Here is a 16,001-nt window from a genome sequence, read left to right as displayed (position 1 = left end):
AGGGGCAAATAAGTGGAGGGAAAGCTCAGAGTTGGTTTCAGTGAAGGCCACAGCGAGGAAAACTCGCTTTGGCCTGATGCACGTTTCTTCCAGGCAAACACGTAGGGTTGGAGCAAAACACGTGTTTAGTGTTTGCAAAAGAAGAAAGAGAGGTGAGTGTAAACTGAGCGTTGGGCCAATTGAAACGTTTGAATCCAAAAGTCTATTCAACATGCAGTTGCATTCGTGCAGTAAATGTAGTATGAAGGGGGGAAACCTCAGAGAGCTAACCAGACTCTTGGAGCTTCCTGGAAATCCTCCAATAGGAACATTCCTGCCTGTTTATGAACTGTTACGCACTCACACAGGGCGTAGAGCACCACATTGATCTTAAATATTCAAATGTATTCCACATTCAGGGTGTAAACTGAAACCAGGACAGAACAAAGGAAATAAAAGTCAACCTTAATGAATCCAAACCCACGCTTATTCCATCTGCTTTACTGTTTAGCGTTTCAGCCCCATTTGGATGTGATAACGATGCATTCTGTTTCACATGTAGGCCTTTAAAATGCACATGGAAACAAGACAAATAAAATCCACACGTGCTCATGCATTTTAACACTAAGATTATGATTCTGTGGGCTTTCAGCGCCCAGGTGCAGCAGAGCAGCTTTGGCCCCGTTGCTGCATTTGAATTTTTCTTCCTGCTTCCCAAATGTCTCTGAACGTTTGGAATTGGGCCCCCTGGACCTTTTAGCAAACACATAGAGGATTTTATGTTGCCGTCTTCTGCCAATATAATTTCTCAAGTTTCCTGGCAGTAAGACTGATGTAAAAGCCATTTGATGGATGCTACCATTACTTTAGGTTAGTTTAGTGTATTGCTTAGATAAAGGTGAAACAGAAGGGATATCATACAAACATTTCAACACTAGTCTATTACACTAGGTGGAAGCAAATACTCTGTATACCTATTATGACAGAAGATTGCACTCAAAAGATTAAAGTAGTTAAAATAAGTGAAATAACAGACGCACAACAAATGCGCTGATTTAATCCCACAGCTTTGTGGTGCAGGGACAAAGGTCAAAGGTTGTGACAATTGGAACCTGTTTACACCTTAGGAAGTGAAATATGCAGAGTACGGCTCGTAAAAAATGATTTCCCATGAGCGCCCTGCTCTGCTGCTGGTGTGACAGAGCTTTCTGTTGATTCCCATCTCTGGAGGTCAGCCGTTTACTGGCAGCTGCAGCCATGCAAGTGAGGAAAATGGATTAATCTATGAGCCTGTAAAAAGTTGTGCTAACATTATCGCACACACGCGGATAAACATTTGCACAGAGCAGGCATTTAAAAAATGCAAACATACAAAAGGCTCTCTGATTCATACAGAGCGAAAATAATGACTTTTATTGAGTTGATGAGTTTCTAATGTGTTAGTCAGCAGATCTGTTTTGTCTAAGTGTCTATGTTGGAACCTTGCCGATGGGTGTGCAAGCAGCTACAAATGAATGCTCACAGTTATTCCTTAGACTTATCTCTCATCTGTGTCCGTAGACGTTGTTAAACCTCAGTGGCATTAGCGGGGGTTAGTCCACTGTGTGTGTGTGTGTGTGTGTGTGTGTGTGTGTGTGTGTGTGTGTGTGTGTGTGTGTGTGTGTGTGTGTGTGTGTGTGTGTGTGTGTGTGTGTGTGTGTGTGTGTGTGTGTGTGTGTGTGTGTGTGTGTGTGTGTGGGTGTGTGGGTGGGTGGGTGGGTGGGTGGGTGGGTGTGTGTGTGGACGGTCCTGATGGAGTCAGGCTGCTGTGATAGCTGATAGGTCTGTGACAGAGGCACAATGGCCTTCAGACAGCTTAAACAGGGATTAAACTCTTTCTCCTTCCCGACCCCTCTGCTCCCAGAGGAATCGCTCCTTCATTCCCCAGATGATGATTTACACGCCCAGTAATCCCTCTGTGAACAGACCTACATGCTTCCCACTGTGGAGAAATCTCAAATGTCATCTAGTCACACACCCACAGCTTTGTATTCTATAATATATCGTCCCTTAGGGAGTTTATAAGGCCATTGTGTTTCACAGTATGGTTCATGAGAGCGTTTTGCAGAATCATCTTAATGGCAGCGTGTCCTGAATGTGTTTGGTTGGAGACGGTTTGAATCTATGTATTAAACATCAGCTGCACTCATGTGACCTGCCAGCATAATGAATACAGATCAGTGTGGCTGCTGTTTGTTTGTGTGCTTACATGTGGAGTCCATGTGGACGGTTTCTGTAGACAGAGAGGGGATCTGAAGCTGCTGGAGTGGATAAATATTAGGATCTTTATATATATTCATTTAAGTAATACAGGTTTCTTCCATATAGAATACTGAGGCATCTTTTGAATGTTTTGTCTGTTGGAAATATGTTTGTATTTGAGGAAGAATGACATGTAACAAAGGCCCCTGACCCAGCTTCACAACTCTATTATTTATTGAGGGTGTTTCTGGATTTGTGGGACATTTTTGAAATAATTTACAATATTGCTGTTTTAAAAAAGCTTTAGATTTTGTTGTATATTTTCAAGGCATACATAACAGGAAAGACAGCGATATAAAGACAAGGCTCACACACACATACAAAACCAAACAGAACAAAATCATAAGGGGTGGGGGGGGGGGCAGTTACAGTGTTAATTTGTTTGTATGCATGCACATGCTCTTGTATCATGATTTACTCCATAGCATAGATATACTTTCTTTTTTTAAAATGTTACTTTCTTTTGACCTTATCCTTTAAAAAACAGACATATTTAGACTCAATTTGACATATTTTAGAAGCAGTCAACACTAAGTAATGTCTCCTAAAACTAACAAATCCTACTGTTTTATAGACTTACAGGGATGTAATGAGACACAAATATAGGTTAATATTACTTTCATGGATAATAAGAGAGGTCTTAATAATTGTATTAACTTTGCCCTTGTATTGTGTGTGTGTGTGTGTGTGTGTGTGTGTGTGTGTGTGTGTGTGTGTGTGTGTGTGTGTGTGTGTGTGTGTGTGTGTGTGTGTGTGTGTGTGTGTGTGTGTGTGTGTGTGTGTGTGTGTGTGTGTGTGTGCGCGTGTGTGTGTGCGCATGTGTGTGTGCAGGCAGATTAAGGACCAGTCGAAGAAGATGTCCAACCTGAAACACATGGAGCAGCTGGAGAAGAGCAGGAACGCCCAGCTGATTGACGACGCCAAGAAGAGAGAGGACAACCTGAACCAAAGCTCTCAGCAGATCAAGGTGAGAAGGGAGGAAGAGGAGGAAGAGGAGGGATGAGTGGGAAGAGGAAGCTGGGAGTTTACGCAGGGAGATGGGTGGAAAGAAAGTAAGACAGAAAAAGTTTCTCTCCTTCTCTCCGTCCTACCTTGAATAATGTCTGCTCTCACAACAACGGTTCATCATAACGTGACAATTGTGACAGGAAGCAGCCTGAGGCAATGTCAAACACACTCCTCTCACACACACACACACACACACACACACACACACACACACACACACACACACACACACACACACACACACACACACACACACACACACCATGCAGCTCTCGCTTTGGGAGTATGACGGGTAACTGAAGGGGATGATTGACATCCTGTGGAGAGGAGAGGAGCATGGTCGTAGCAGTGAAGAAGAGGAAGGAGCTGAGGTGATTAGAGGAGGAATAAAGGACACACACACTGAAACATGCAGTGAATGCTGTGGGTTTGCGTGGAGTGAGAACATCTCCTAAATGTCTGCCGAGGTGTGGATCAACCACAACATGAACAGCCATGTGTTTTCGTTTTTATCCTATTTCAGGATTCCTTCATTACTTTTATGTTCCTTTTCTTTCCTCGTCCATCTTCGTCATCCTCCTCCCTCTTCTCTTCCAGTAATCACAACCTCAGTGCTCAGTGGCCGATGAGAGGCAGATGAAAACACTCTCTGTGTGTGTGTGTGTGTGTGTGTGTGTGTGTGTGTGTGTGTGTGTGTGTGTGTGTGTGTGTGTGTGTGTGTGTGTGTGTGTGTGTGTGTGTGTGTGTGTGTGTGTGTGTGTGTGTGTGTGTGTGTGTGTGTGTGTGTGTGTGTGTGTGTGTGTGTGTGTGTGTGTGTGTGTGTGTGTGTGTGTGTGTGTGGCTGTGCCACCTTTGGTTTAAGGAGTTGGGAACTTGTCATTTATGTGTATGCATGTGGTTAGGAGATGAGCTGAAAGCTATGTGAGTCAGTCCCACTTATGAGAACGCAGCGGTTACGACCATGGCTTGTGTGTGTGTGTGTGTGTGTGTGTGTGTGTGTGTGTGTGTGTGTGTGTGTGTGTGTGTGTGTGTGTGTGTGTGTGTGTGTGTGTGTGTGTGTGTGTGTGTGTGTGTGTGTGTGTGTGTGTGTGTGTGTGTGTGTGTGTGTGTGTGTGTGTGTGTGTGTGTGTGTGTGTCAATTGACAGCAATCCTGCATTCTTTAACCAGCACAGTTAAGGCAATGTGTGTGTAACTCAGAGCGTTTATTTAATTCAGCACAATAGGAAGATTGAACCCAATTAAAGTCCATCTCAGTCTGCATAGTTAGACAGCCAGTCATGTTGGATCTGGAGCAGGGTTCAGATGTGTTGGAGATGTCCCTGAGGTCTCTGCAGCGCCACTGTAATGTCTCATCCTCCTCTCCATCAGGTATTCATTCAACTCTAATTGAACCAAGAAGCCTGGCACAAGGCTATGGGGAATCGGTGGACAGGTCACGTACTGTAGTCGTTTTACTTGGAAACTGCTTCATGAGTGTCCTCGGAGTCCGCTGGAGGATCACATTGTGTCTAATTTGCGAATATTTTGCAGCTTATTGCAGTCGTTGGAATGAAGAGTGTCCAAGGTTTTAACCCTTGGGACGTGTTAAGCAAGATGTGACAGAGAAAGCTGTGTTACAACAACCTGATGTCATTTAGTAAAATGCAGTCTTGATTTGAAGTATCCTAGAACAAGGTGTTGTACTGCATGTGACCCAATGGATTCTCTGGCCAGTGTTTTACATGAAAAGCCTCCCATGAAACCATTTGATGACCCAGATGCCAAATTGTATAGTATATAGATGAAGTATTCGAAGGATTGTCATAAGAACTTTGTACAGACTTCTATGGTGCATAGATAATACATCCTATTAACTTCCTCTACTGCAAGCATGATGTTTGCTTTGTGGTTTCGCATTGATTTGTCCCTTATTTTTTAAGTGGATTGGAAACAAAACAAATGTGGAAATATATGCTCCCCTGACTAAAGCTTTCAGGATCTGTAAACCTTTATCTGATGTCATCATGAAATACAATATTTAATTGATCTGATACTTGGGTCCATTACAAAATACCTGCTTATGTAATTAATGTTTAAGGAGAACAATTCAATTAAACTCTGCTCATTTTCAGGTTCATATTAGCACAAACCACAACACAAGGATTGTAGCCTTTGCAGAGCATGTACATGCACAGAAACCTTTAGAACAAACTGCAGGAGAGGAAACCCCTCAAAAGGCATCAGGGCCTCTTTCAATTATTATTAAAACCCTTGATGAGCCAAAATACAGTCACAGAACTGTACATACTATGTGTATGTTTCTTAATAAGAGCTAAATTAATAAACTGATTTTATGAGCACGGCTAAAGTTTCCGCTCTCCTCACATTGTGTGCTTTCTCTCTGCAGGACTCCCTCCGTCAGAAGGAGGAGCGCATCGAGGAGCTGGAGGAGGCGCTGAGGGAAAGCGTTCAGATCACCGCGGAGAGGGAGGTGGTGCTCGCCCAGGAGGAGCATTCACGCACACACTCTGAGAAACAGGTCAGTAGCAAACACGCACAGTATACAGTGTGCATGACTAAAGAGGATGCCTACCCAAAACCAGTTCATGTGTGACCCAAACCTTTCCCTAAACCCCTATCAGTTATTATTTGTAATCCCTCCTGAGGATTTCCTTCATTTCCCTGTCTTTGCTGGGACATTTGGACACGCACACTAGGAAGCACACACAGACAAACATCTTAGGGGCGACATAGAAACCCTTTCTGACATAGCTAAACATCGCTTTGCCAAAGGTGGCTAATGGCAGAGGCAGAACGCCCTGTGCCAACTGAGCTCATTCAGGTGTGTGTGTGTGTGTGTGTGTGTGTGTGTGTGTGTGTGTGTGTGTGTGTGTGTGTGTGTGTGTGTGTGTGTGTGTGTGTGTGTGTGTGTGTGTGTGTGTGTGTGTGTGTGTGTGTGTGTGTGTGTGTGTGTGTGTGTGTGTGTGTGTGTGTGTGTGTGTGTGTGTGTGTGTGTGTGTGTGTGTGTGTGTGTGTGTGTGTGTGTGTGTGTGTGTGTGTGTGTATATGTTTGCCCAGAGGCAAATAAATCCCTATTTAAAGAACAGCTTGTATTTTGTCCACTTCAGCTCAAGCGCACAAACAGCTATGCCTCAAATTCAGTACGAGCCCCACCACTCCAATTTGTAATATTTGTTATGTATATTAGGACAGTAGCAAAGCTCATAGTGGTGCTGAGGGAGGCTCAGGAGGGAAGGGTTTAATGGATTCCACCTCAGACCAGAGGGAGTGTGTGTTCCGCTCCCCTGGGTGCCAGAGACGTAACGAGGGCATGGAGATGGGAAATGTTCCTCGGAGCCTGGATTGGTTTTGACAAGTGGGAAAAAACAGCGTGTGCTGTAGGCATGAAAACTGCTCTGAGAAAATACACCCTGTAGCTGTTGGCAGTGCAGCCGGCTGATTGTTGCTCCTGCCTCTCTGTTGGCCGTCCTCTCTGACCTCTGCTCACCAGGCTGCTTCTGGACAGACACATACAGACAGGCCTGCAAACACACATGTTACTGCTCACACCCTCACCCAGAGTTAATGTTGGTGGGGGCCACACCAGTATAAGCCTCTAAGGTGCTAAAGAAAAAAATAAGATGACACACTGCTTTGGATATTTCTTTTGTAGGAATGATGCTACTGAAAATACATTTTTGGAGATTTGATTCTAGAAATGTGATGCAGCTGTAGTGATTTGAGAAAGCAGATACATAATGTGTGCATAGAAATAAACATACAAATCATGTTCCTGAGCGCAAATCATCATGAGTCATGAGCATACAATAAATAACATTTGTGCAGATTTATTACCTTCGAAAAAGACATCCTTTTTACTGATCTGATAATGGTTGGTTACAGAAAGATCATGGTTAGGTTAACATTTCTATTTAGTTAATGATAGCAGGATTTCACCATGAATGGAATTATAACTTTGTGTTGAAGTCAGAGTTTTGTGGACACACCCATCCAACCCGACCTCCTCACTGTTTTGTCGCTCTATAATAACCTCACCTGTTCTCTCCTTTGATAGTGATGGAAAAAGCCGCTAGAGGGCTTTGTCACTGGAACGTAACCGTTTTAGCCTGTGGTTATATTTCTTTAGGAGGACATCTATGTAGCCTTTTTCCTTTGCACTGACCTTTCAGGAGGCCCACGAACCATTTTAGGAATGTAGGACTCTAGCGTGCATTTAGACTGGACGAGCAAGAGTCTGTATTTAGTACCAAGGCCATTGTCCCTGCTGCAAGGGTGGTACTAAATACTAACTTCTACTATGGCAAGACAACCATGAATATCTCAGAAGGTTCTTTTTGAATCATATTATTAGTTCCATAGTTTACAAACATGATGAGTCTGTGTTGTTTACTCATACATACTAGCCATGTTTTTAATATTCATGATAATTCCCTAATCTTTCTTTCTTCAGATCCAGTCAGAAAGCAGATACAAAATACACTAAAGGAGCTATAAGTTCCTCTTTATATATAGTTCCTGTGGTTCTGTAGTCTATGGAGCAACTTATCTAAAAAAAAAAGCAGATCTATTAATAACGTATGGCTTAAATACAACTCCCCGAAACTAAGAGACGGTTTGAAAGAATATCAACGAGGCCTAAGGCTTTGGGTTTTCACAATAAAAGGAAAGGAAAGATGGAAAAATCCCATCCAACATGTGTATCCTCCTGAAGTAGACTGTGGCATAATATGTTTACAGTAATTGTGCCAAACTCTCACATTTAATTTGGCATGAATATATTGAAATACTCTGAAATGCTACAAGTGGCAGCTTTAATTAGACGTAACGGAGGCCATTTAGGCCAGGGCGGTGTGCTGGAGAGCGTCCTCCAGATGAAATGCTTCAGTGAAGGAGGAAGGAGCAGAAACGGCAGCGTGCGGTGAAACCAGTGGAGATGGCAGACACACACTCAGCGCAGTCCTCATCCAACGTCAACACCATTCACTGAGCCTGAGACACATCTGTGCTCACTGACAGGACAGCTACGCACAGGACGGCGCTCCACATAATCCATACACACACAATCATGGCGGAAAGGAGTGCTAACTGCTATTTAAACAGCACGCCATTTAAATAGCAGTCCCAGCACAATATGGCATTCAGCAGCAGCCAGGGTAGACGCCACTTTGGTTTTCTTACTTGGAAACGTGTCTCTATACACAAGAGTAAATTGTAAATAAATATTGTTGTGTTCCCGTTTCCTTAACCGCGTCACTGCAATTAGGCTTTCACATCATCATTTATGAAACGATGACAACTTCCTCCCTTAATGAGGTCTGTTCAAATGCACACACATGGCTTAGAATAGCATTGGCACACACTGGCAAAACAGGAACACACACACCGTGACTTTATATTGGCACGTATATTGAAAACCTGTATGTGTTTATGTGTGCGAGAAGAGAGGAACTGTCCCAGGGTTTGCTGACAAAAGTGGTTTTGACCAAACCACAAGAAAACAAGCTGAACCTTTTCTGCTAGACATGAGTCATATCTGTTTGTGATCACTGAAGAGAGGTGGATGAGAGTGTCCTCTTTGCTCCCCTCCTCTACTCCCCCCTCCTCTCCCTCTCCTCTCCTCTCCTCTCCTCTCCCCTCCTCTCCCCTCCTTTTTCTTTTCCAGCCGGGCCTCGTCACTCCTCACCCTCCCTGCATCCCTCAATCCTTCAAACTCTACATCTCTGTTAGCCTTCCAGCTCTATTTCTTAATTCTCTGTCCTTATTTCACACTCATCTGCACTTCCCTTCTCTCTGTCTCGTCTGCATTGCATTTGTAACGCTGCCTGTGCTTCTGACTGTTCAGCATTTGATCTGGTTATCTCTCGTGCTTAGCATTTGTTTCTTTCGTTTTGCAGTATATCTTTTCACTTGAGCTCTTTTACAATGTTTCTCTTTCTTCTCGTTTCTTCTCTGCTTTTCCTCTCTGCATGTTTGTTGTTTCTGTCTTATCTCCCGCTCCTTTTCCACCTCCTTACCACTTCTATGTATGCCCTATAACACCTCTCTCCTACTCTCATCATCCCCTTTTCCTTCCTATGTCCACTCTGCTATTTCCCCTTTTCTGTACCCATTCTCCTTCTCCCTCTATTAAATGTATTTCTGTGTCCCCCCCCCATTTAACCATCCCATTTCCTTTCTCTGTTTCCTCTCTCCTACCCCATATTTCTCTGTCTTTGCTCTTTTTGTATGCAGCTCTCTCACATTCCAATGCATGAGTTCACCACAGCCGGCTTTAGGTGGTCAAAGGTAACAAATAATCATTACAAACCTCACTCAGTCACCACTATTTGACTATACATTTCATCCTTCATTCATGTCTTCACCATTCAGTTTTCTTTTTATTCCAATATGTCACACTTTTATTGAAGTAACAGCAGCATGGGAACTTGGAAGTGTTGTACAGCTTGTGGTATGCATTCATTCATTCATGCTGATGTTGAAGCAGACCTCCTGTACCCAGTAAACTGAGTATTTTACCTGTCAAGTCTTATTTTATCTCTGAACAGGAACTGCTTTCAGATTTAGCTCATCTTCCTTTTTTTTTGCTGATGCCATGTGTTTTCTGAGGAAATATATGTACCTTTCTGATTATCTTTCTCTCTTGTTCTTTCTCTAAAAAAAACGTTTTTCTGTCCCACACTCCTTGCTTCTCTTTTTTTTTGTGAGTAAAAGAGAAATAGGGAGTACACAACTAGAAAAAAGAGAGAAGGAAATACCCAAGGGAGAATGTATGACGTGTGCGTATTACAGTGACAACAAACATTAAACTTACAAACTGAAACACACCTCGACAAAGACAGAGATGAATTATAAATTATAGAAGAGAAAATAAAAGAAAACATGGTGAAGAAAATCATTTGATGTTCTAGAATAGAGCTTTCCATGTAAAAACAGAACAATTATTAAATCATTTCAAAAGAACAGAAGCTGTCAAATACCCACACACACAGAAACACACACATAGGAAGCTGAAGGAAAACATCAATATATTAACACGTTAAAATATCTTACATTACGTGTGTGTGTGTGTGTGTGTGTGTGTGTGTGTGTGTGTGTGTGTGTGTGTGTGTGTGTGTGTCAGGTGGATGACCTGCTGGTTGCCATGGAGAAGGTGAAGCAGGAACTGGACGTGATGAAGGCCAAGCTGTCATCAACTCAACTCTCACTGGCTGAGAAGGAAGGTCACCTGACGTCGCTGCGGGCCGAGCGGCGGAAGCACCTGGAGGAGGTCCTGGAGATGAAGTAAGACACACACTTTATTTATGTTAACATGTAAAACAGCTGAACGTAAACATCGAGCGCCGGACATTTATGTAATTTATCATGTTTCCAAAGACACAAACACACCACTGGGGAAACATGTATTTCTATCTGTCTGCCTACATATTCCCCAGTCCCTAAAGCTGTCTATCTCCCCATTTTCCATCATTTTATTCAGATTTGAAAACATTTAAAGGCAGTTAGAAGAAAGAGGCTGTGTTTAAGGCTTTATTAGCAGTTGTGTAAGGCTGTACCACCACATTGTTTTTTCAAAAGAATTGCCAACAGGATCCGAATATCATCAGTTATTCAGGTACTTAATCCTACCTAAGTGGACACATTATCATTTTGATGATGGTGCTAGAGAAAAAGCCAGAGAAATGTATTTCAGTTAATCCTTAGGGAAACATATATGTGTTCTAAATTGAGACATTTCACTGAAAACCTCATAGTGGTGGGAGAGAAAAGGTTAAAGGATCATCAAAGTCAGTATGATTTATTATTCTGGGCATTTTCAATGTTTGTTCAAAGTTTCATGGCAACCCCTTCTATAGTTGGTATTTTGGTTTGGACTGACAGACTGACATTGCCACAGAGCCCCATTGCTATCACGGCACTTCAAAGCATTCTACGTGATAGGCTAAAGGGCGGTGTTGGGGAATAACTTGCCCTGCATGTCCTCCTTCGCCCTGTGACACAGCTGACCAACCTTGAGCAGCCGTTATCTCCATAAGGAGGGGCTGCCCTAGCATATCGTTGATGTTGCCAGTTTATGACCGGGCAACTCTCTGTCAGAGATAGTTATTGTTGTGGGACACCTGGAACACATCCTTCTCGGGGTTTAGATGACCCCGAGCCATAAGCGACAACAAATGTGATTCAGTGTCCTCAGCTGTTTAGTCTTTTGAAGAATGTTGATTATTACACTCTGAACTAGTTAAAACCTCGAGCTACAGGAGGGTTCTTCAGAATTGATTGTGGCATCTCTCCCGTGTGGTCAACTCGTGGCCCGTGACATGTTTCGTGAATTCTACGGCCGAAGCTCCAAATAAACCGTCAGAGTTTGCCATAAAAGCTCCAGCTCTCCATCGTGTCTCTCTTTGAGTCCTGACTCCAATTGCTTCAGAAGTTTCCCCCACAAAGGCGGGACATCTCTAACAGCCCGTCCACATGGCAGCGTTGCATGATTCAACGAAGACACTTCCCATTCACTTTGAATGGGGTGATGTCGCGCTTTGCCGAACTGCATTGTGGTTCCGTCGTGTCGCTTTGCCTCCGTTGCTCGCTTCGAAAGTTGAGAAAAGTTCAACTTTTCAAGCGTCGACAGAAGCGCCAGCCAATCAAATCATATGCCAGGACAAGCGCTAGCCAATCTAACCGCGTGCTTGTGTGTCCGGGGCGGGAGATTAATGTGATTGGTTGTTGGTCGCACGCCAGACAGGCCCACCGGCAAGCTTCAACACACGCTGCCGTGTGGACGTATCGTAAGCAGGTTGATCAATCACAACCTAACCCAGTTAACCAATCAGAGCAGACTGGGCTCTGGTTTCAGACAGAGGGTGAAAAGAGGTGCTGCAGCACAGGCAGTATGAGAAAAATAAAGAGCTTTTTGAACATTAAAGCATGGAGACATGTCCCAGGGGAGACACTAAATATAAATATGAACCTGAAAAAGAGCAGAATAGGGCCCCTTTAAGATCAAGACTCACCCTTTAACACTTCCCCTGAGTTTAGCAGCCTTTATGATATCTCCAGTAGTTTCCCATGTTGCCTCAGTGTTCCAGGAAGGTGGGCACTGGTCACCCTGACTTGATCATCACCTGACACCTCGTCAACTCCCGCTTTCCTCTTCCTGTCCTTACCTCTCCCTCTCCTTTCTACTTTTATCTCCCCCCTCTTTCGCTCAGCACTTTAAAGCCATAGAAGTAAGAAGTGTGTTAATGGAATAACCATGTACCGCTGTCCAGCCCTTCATATGATTGATTTCATCCACAGACACCCGCACACACTCATGCATATGCTGTAACTCAGCTGCAGTCGAATGTGATTTTAATGGATGGGTTTGAATTTTAAGTGCAGCCAAGAGGAGTCCAGCAGTCCGATGACTCCCTGTATTTTCTGCCGTTTTACATCCTCACTGAGACCTTACAACGAGGCCTAATTTAGTGGAACTCTGTTTCGGGCAGAAATTGAAGCCAACAAGAAATGTCAGTGTTAGCATGTCCTGCCTGTTTTATACGCGCTGTGGGACTATCTTTTACTGTGGCATGATGGGAAAATGAAGGCATGGGCTGTGATTTAGTTTTCCTGCACTCTGCGTTTTTCTATCGTATGTAGCACTTCTTTGTTTTTGAGGGAGAGACAGAGTGTGTGTGTGTGTCCAGCGGCATGTCCATTCACAGGCCAGGTGAGCAAGTTATTGGCCATTTTATCACCGTGGTAACAACCCGTGCAATTACTACAAGCATCAGCGCTTTAGAATGCGTGGCCTTGTTTTGGTACGTGCACTGGCATGTGTGAGTGTGCACGTGTGCAAGCAGGCTATGATTGATTTATTGCCCATTTCCAAAAATACAGGCCCAATGATGAACAGGCATCATGTACATATAAACACAAATGCAATAGCAACATACAAACACACACACTGACACACATGCATGACTACATTTAACAGACTCCAGTGGGATGTTTAAATCTAGCTATATTTACTTCTCTACTATGCTCATGTATACTTCCATAGTGGTTACCATCATCATCAGACACCCCTTTGTCCTAACTCTGAACTGTGATGTGACTCTTTTTTTCCATAAAAAAAATAATACCTATTGTCCACAGACCAAATATTGACTCTGCTCATCGTCATATATTCCACCATGAGCAAGTATTTATGGCTTGCAAATTGTTTATTTGACCTTTCACTTTCTTTGTTTCTACAACTTTACACTATGGTCCAGGTTCAGGTTATTTATTTGTACCCATACTGTAGGTTGATTTGGTTTGCAGATAAAAGACAAGGATTCACCATTACACACATACCAGGTCAACACAGACAACAGACACAACTCCAAATAGCACCCCCTGTTTCATCACATCTAAAAATACCTAAAAACCACTAGTAAAAACATGAGCAATAAATAGGCATATCTTCCATAGCATCTGTAATCCTACAATTACATAGAAGTTGTGTATTTTCAGATGTATTGACACCTCTTGGTTTCATGGAGCAAAAGGCACATTTTACGTGGCTCGATGAAATAGAAAAGGCCGTTTTGATACTTATTTATCTACGCAAGTCAACGTTTCAAGGCACGTTTTGCCCCTTTGATGTTATTCTAATTTGGGTGTTTTGGTGCCTTTAGGGGCAGGTTATAATTACCTGTGAAATAATACATTTGTATCACATAATGGTTTATTAGTTACATAAACACATTTTCCCCTTCAGTTTGAATCATAAAGTCAGTTAGTTGGTCTCACCAATATTGATTGTTTTTTAAGATATTATTTATTTATTGTCGCCCAGCAGTTTATTTGTATATTGAGTCCTACCAACACTTCCACACCACTTACTTTTTCTTAAGTTTCAATCTGCGTAGGGGTTGTTTTCTGATCAAAGGTAGCTCCAGCTCTCACCCCGAACACATTAGATATTCTTCTTTACAGTAAAGCCTCCATGTCTACAGATGCTTATGAGAATTGTTGCATGCGTATGGGATTACTTGACAACGCACTGGAAGGAACACAGCCCTTTCATGCTCTTCCTTTGCATAATACATGATATTTTCCAGTCTGCAGTAACATATTCTCCTCACATATTTGGGATATTGTGTAGTTTTGGGTCAGGTAGCTGCACGATGTCTTGCTGTGAGTTATGCACATGACGCCACCGCTCATATTTTTCACAAGACATAAGCGTTTGGTCAGCAAATACGTCATTTGCTTCTGGCTTCCTCCCACATGTAAAACATGAGATGTTTGAGGTGGCTGCGTCCTGTGCGTCCATATATCTCCGTGTAGCGCACATCAAACTGTCTCTGCACACACACACTGCCGTAACTCTTCGGGGTTTGATGTCGGACCCGCTGCCCAGTTTCACATTGGTGTAAGGTTTAATGTTACTGTAGGACGTGATATATGATACGACATGTTTCAGAGCTCTGTTGGACAGGCATGGAATATAATAACACACACTCTCACTCCCATGCAGAAATATACAGCAAACACAGCTGGAATACGACACTCTTTTTACCTTCTCTGTTTCCTCCGTTTAGTTCTCCTATTGCTTTACACACACACATGCACTCACACACACACAGTGGGATGAGCGTCTATCTTTCACCAACTGATGTTTTTTTACTCCAACATTATGCTAACCTTCAGTCCCAGATGTGTATTGTTAATGTGTGTGTGTGTGTGTTTGTTAGCCAGCCAAGGGAGAACAAACTATAGTTTTATATATAATAAAGAATACACATTCCCACGTTAAATATCTACATAAAACCACATGCAACATCCACAAGACCGCAAATACAAACTAATAACATTTAACTAACACACACACACACACACACACACACACACACACACACACACACACACACACACACACACACACACACACACACACACACACACACACACACACACACACACACACACACACACACACACACACACACACACACACACACACACACCAAATCCCATTAAATGGAGGCACAGGGATTACACAAACAGAGCTACACACCTATGCCCTGCAGGGCTCCATCATGCATCTTTCCCACTGATAAATCATCTGCAGCGACCTTCACACACACTCGTAAAACACACAGGGAGACATATTTTCTTTGTGATATACATTAAATATGCACATGCTCATTCTCTTAGCAGCCTCATGTGTGCTTGTGGTCATGTGTGTTGTCATGTGTATGCAGGTGTGTGTGTGTGTGTGTGTGTGTGTGTGTGTGTGTGTGTGTGTGTGTGTGTGTGTGTGTGTGTGTGTGTGTGTGTGTGTGTGTGTGTGTGTGTGTGTGTGTGTGTGTGTGTGTGTGTGTGTGTGTGTGTGTGTGTGTGTGTGTGTGTGTGTGTGTGTGTGTGTGTGTGTGTGCGTGTGCACGCAACAGCCAGCTGGAGGAATGTGCTGACAGTGTGTGTGTAACAGCGGGGCGTCACGTCTGAAATCCCAATCTGGGTGAATTAAAGCCCGTTTTACTCTGCGCTGTTCTGCTCTGCTGAATACTGAACACACATTACTTCTTCACTCTGCTGCTCCACAGCTTTTAAAATCCAACGCATTACTCCATAAACCAGAGGTGGAGGAAGTACTCAGGAAGTACTCAGAACTTGTACTTGATTAAAAGTACCAGAATGTAGGAGTACTCTGCTACAAGTAAAAGTCCTACGTTCAAGTAAAGGT

General features: G+C 43.1%; 1 protein-coding gene across 8 annotated transcripts in view; it reads left to right on the top strand.

Moving 5' to 3' along the window:
• Positions 1-16,001, top strand: part of LOC307021729 (ELKS/Rab6-interacting/CAST family member 1-like) — a 217,196-nt gene that overhangs the window by 76,252 nt on the left and 124,943 nt on the right. For all 8 annotated transcript variants that reach the window (XR_013803233.1, XR_013803234.1, XR_013803235.1 and 5 more), the window contains 3 exons: positions 3,112-3,247; positions 5,676-5,807; positions 10,410-10,570. Coding sequence is in view for 5 of the 8 variants with exons in the window: in XM_079654113.1 (XP_079510239.1) it covers positions 3,112-3,247; positions 5,676-5,807; positions 10,410-10,570 (429 nt within the window). In the remaining 3 variants the exon portion in view is untranslated. The remainder of the gene's footprint in view (positions 1-3,111; positions 3,248-5,675; positions 5,808-10,409; positions 10,571-16,001) is intronic.

Source organism: Notothenia rossii (genome assembly GCF_949606895.1).
Source record: "Notothenia rossii genome assembly, chromosome: 10".
Lineage (NCBI taxonomy): Eukaryota > Metazoa > Chordata > Actinopteri > Perciformes > Nototheniidae > Notothenia > Notothenia rossii.
Note: the sequence above shows the minus strand (reverse complement) of the source record. Positions and strands in the feature narration are given on the sequence as shown.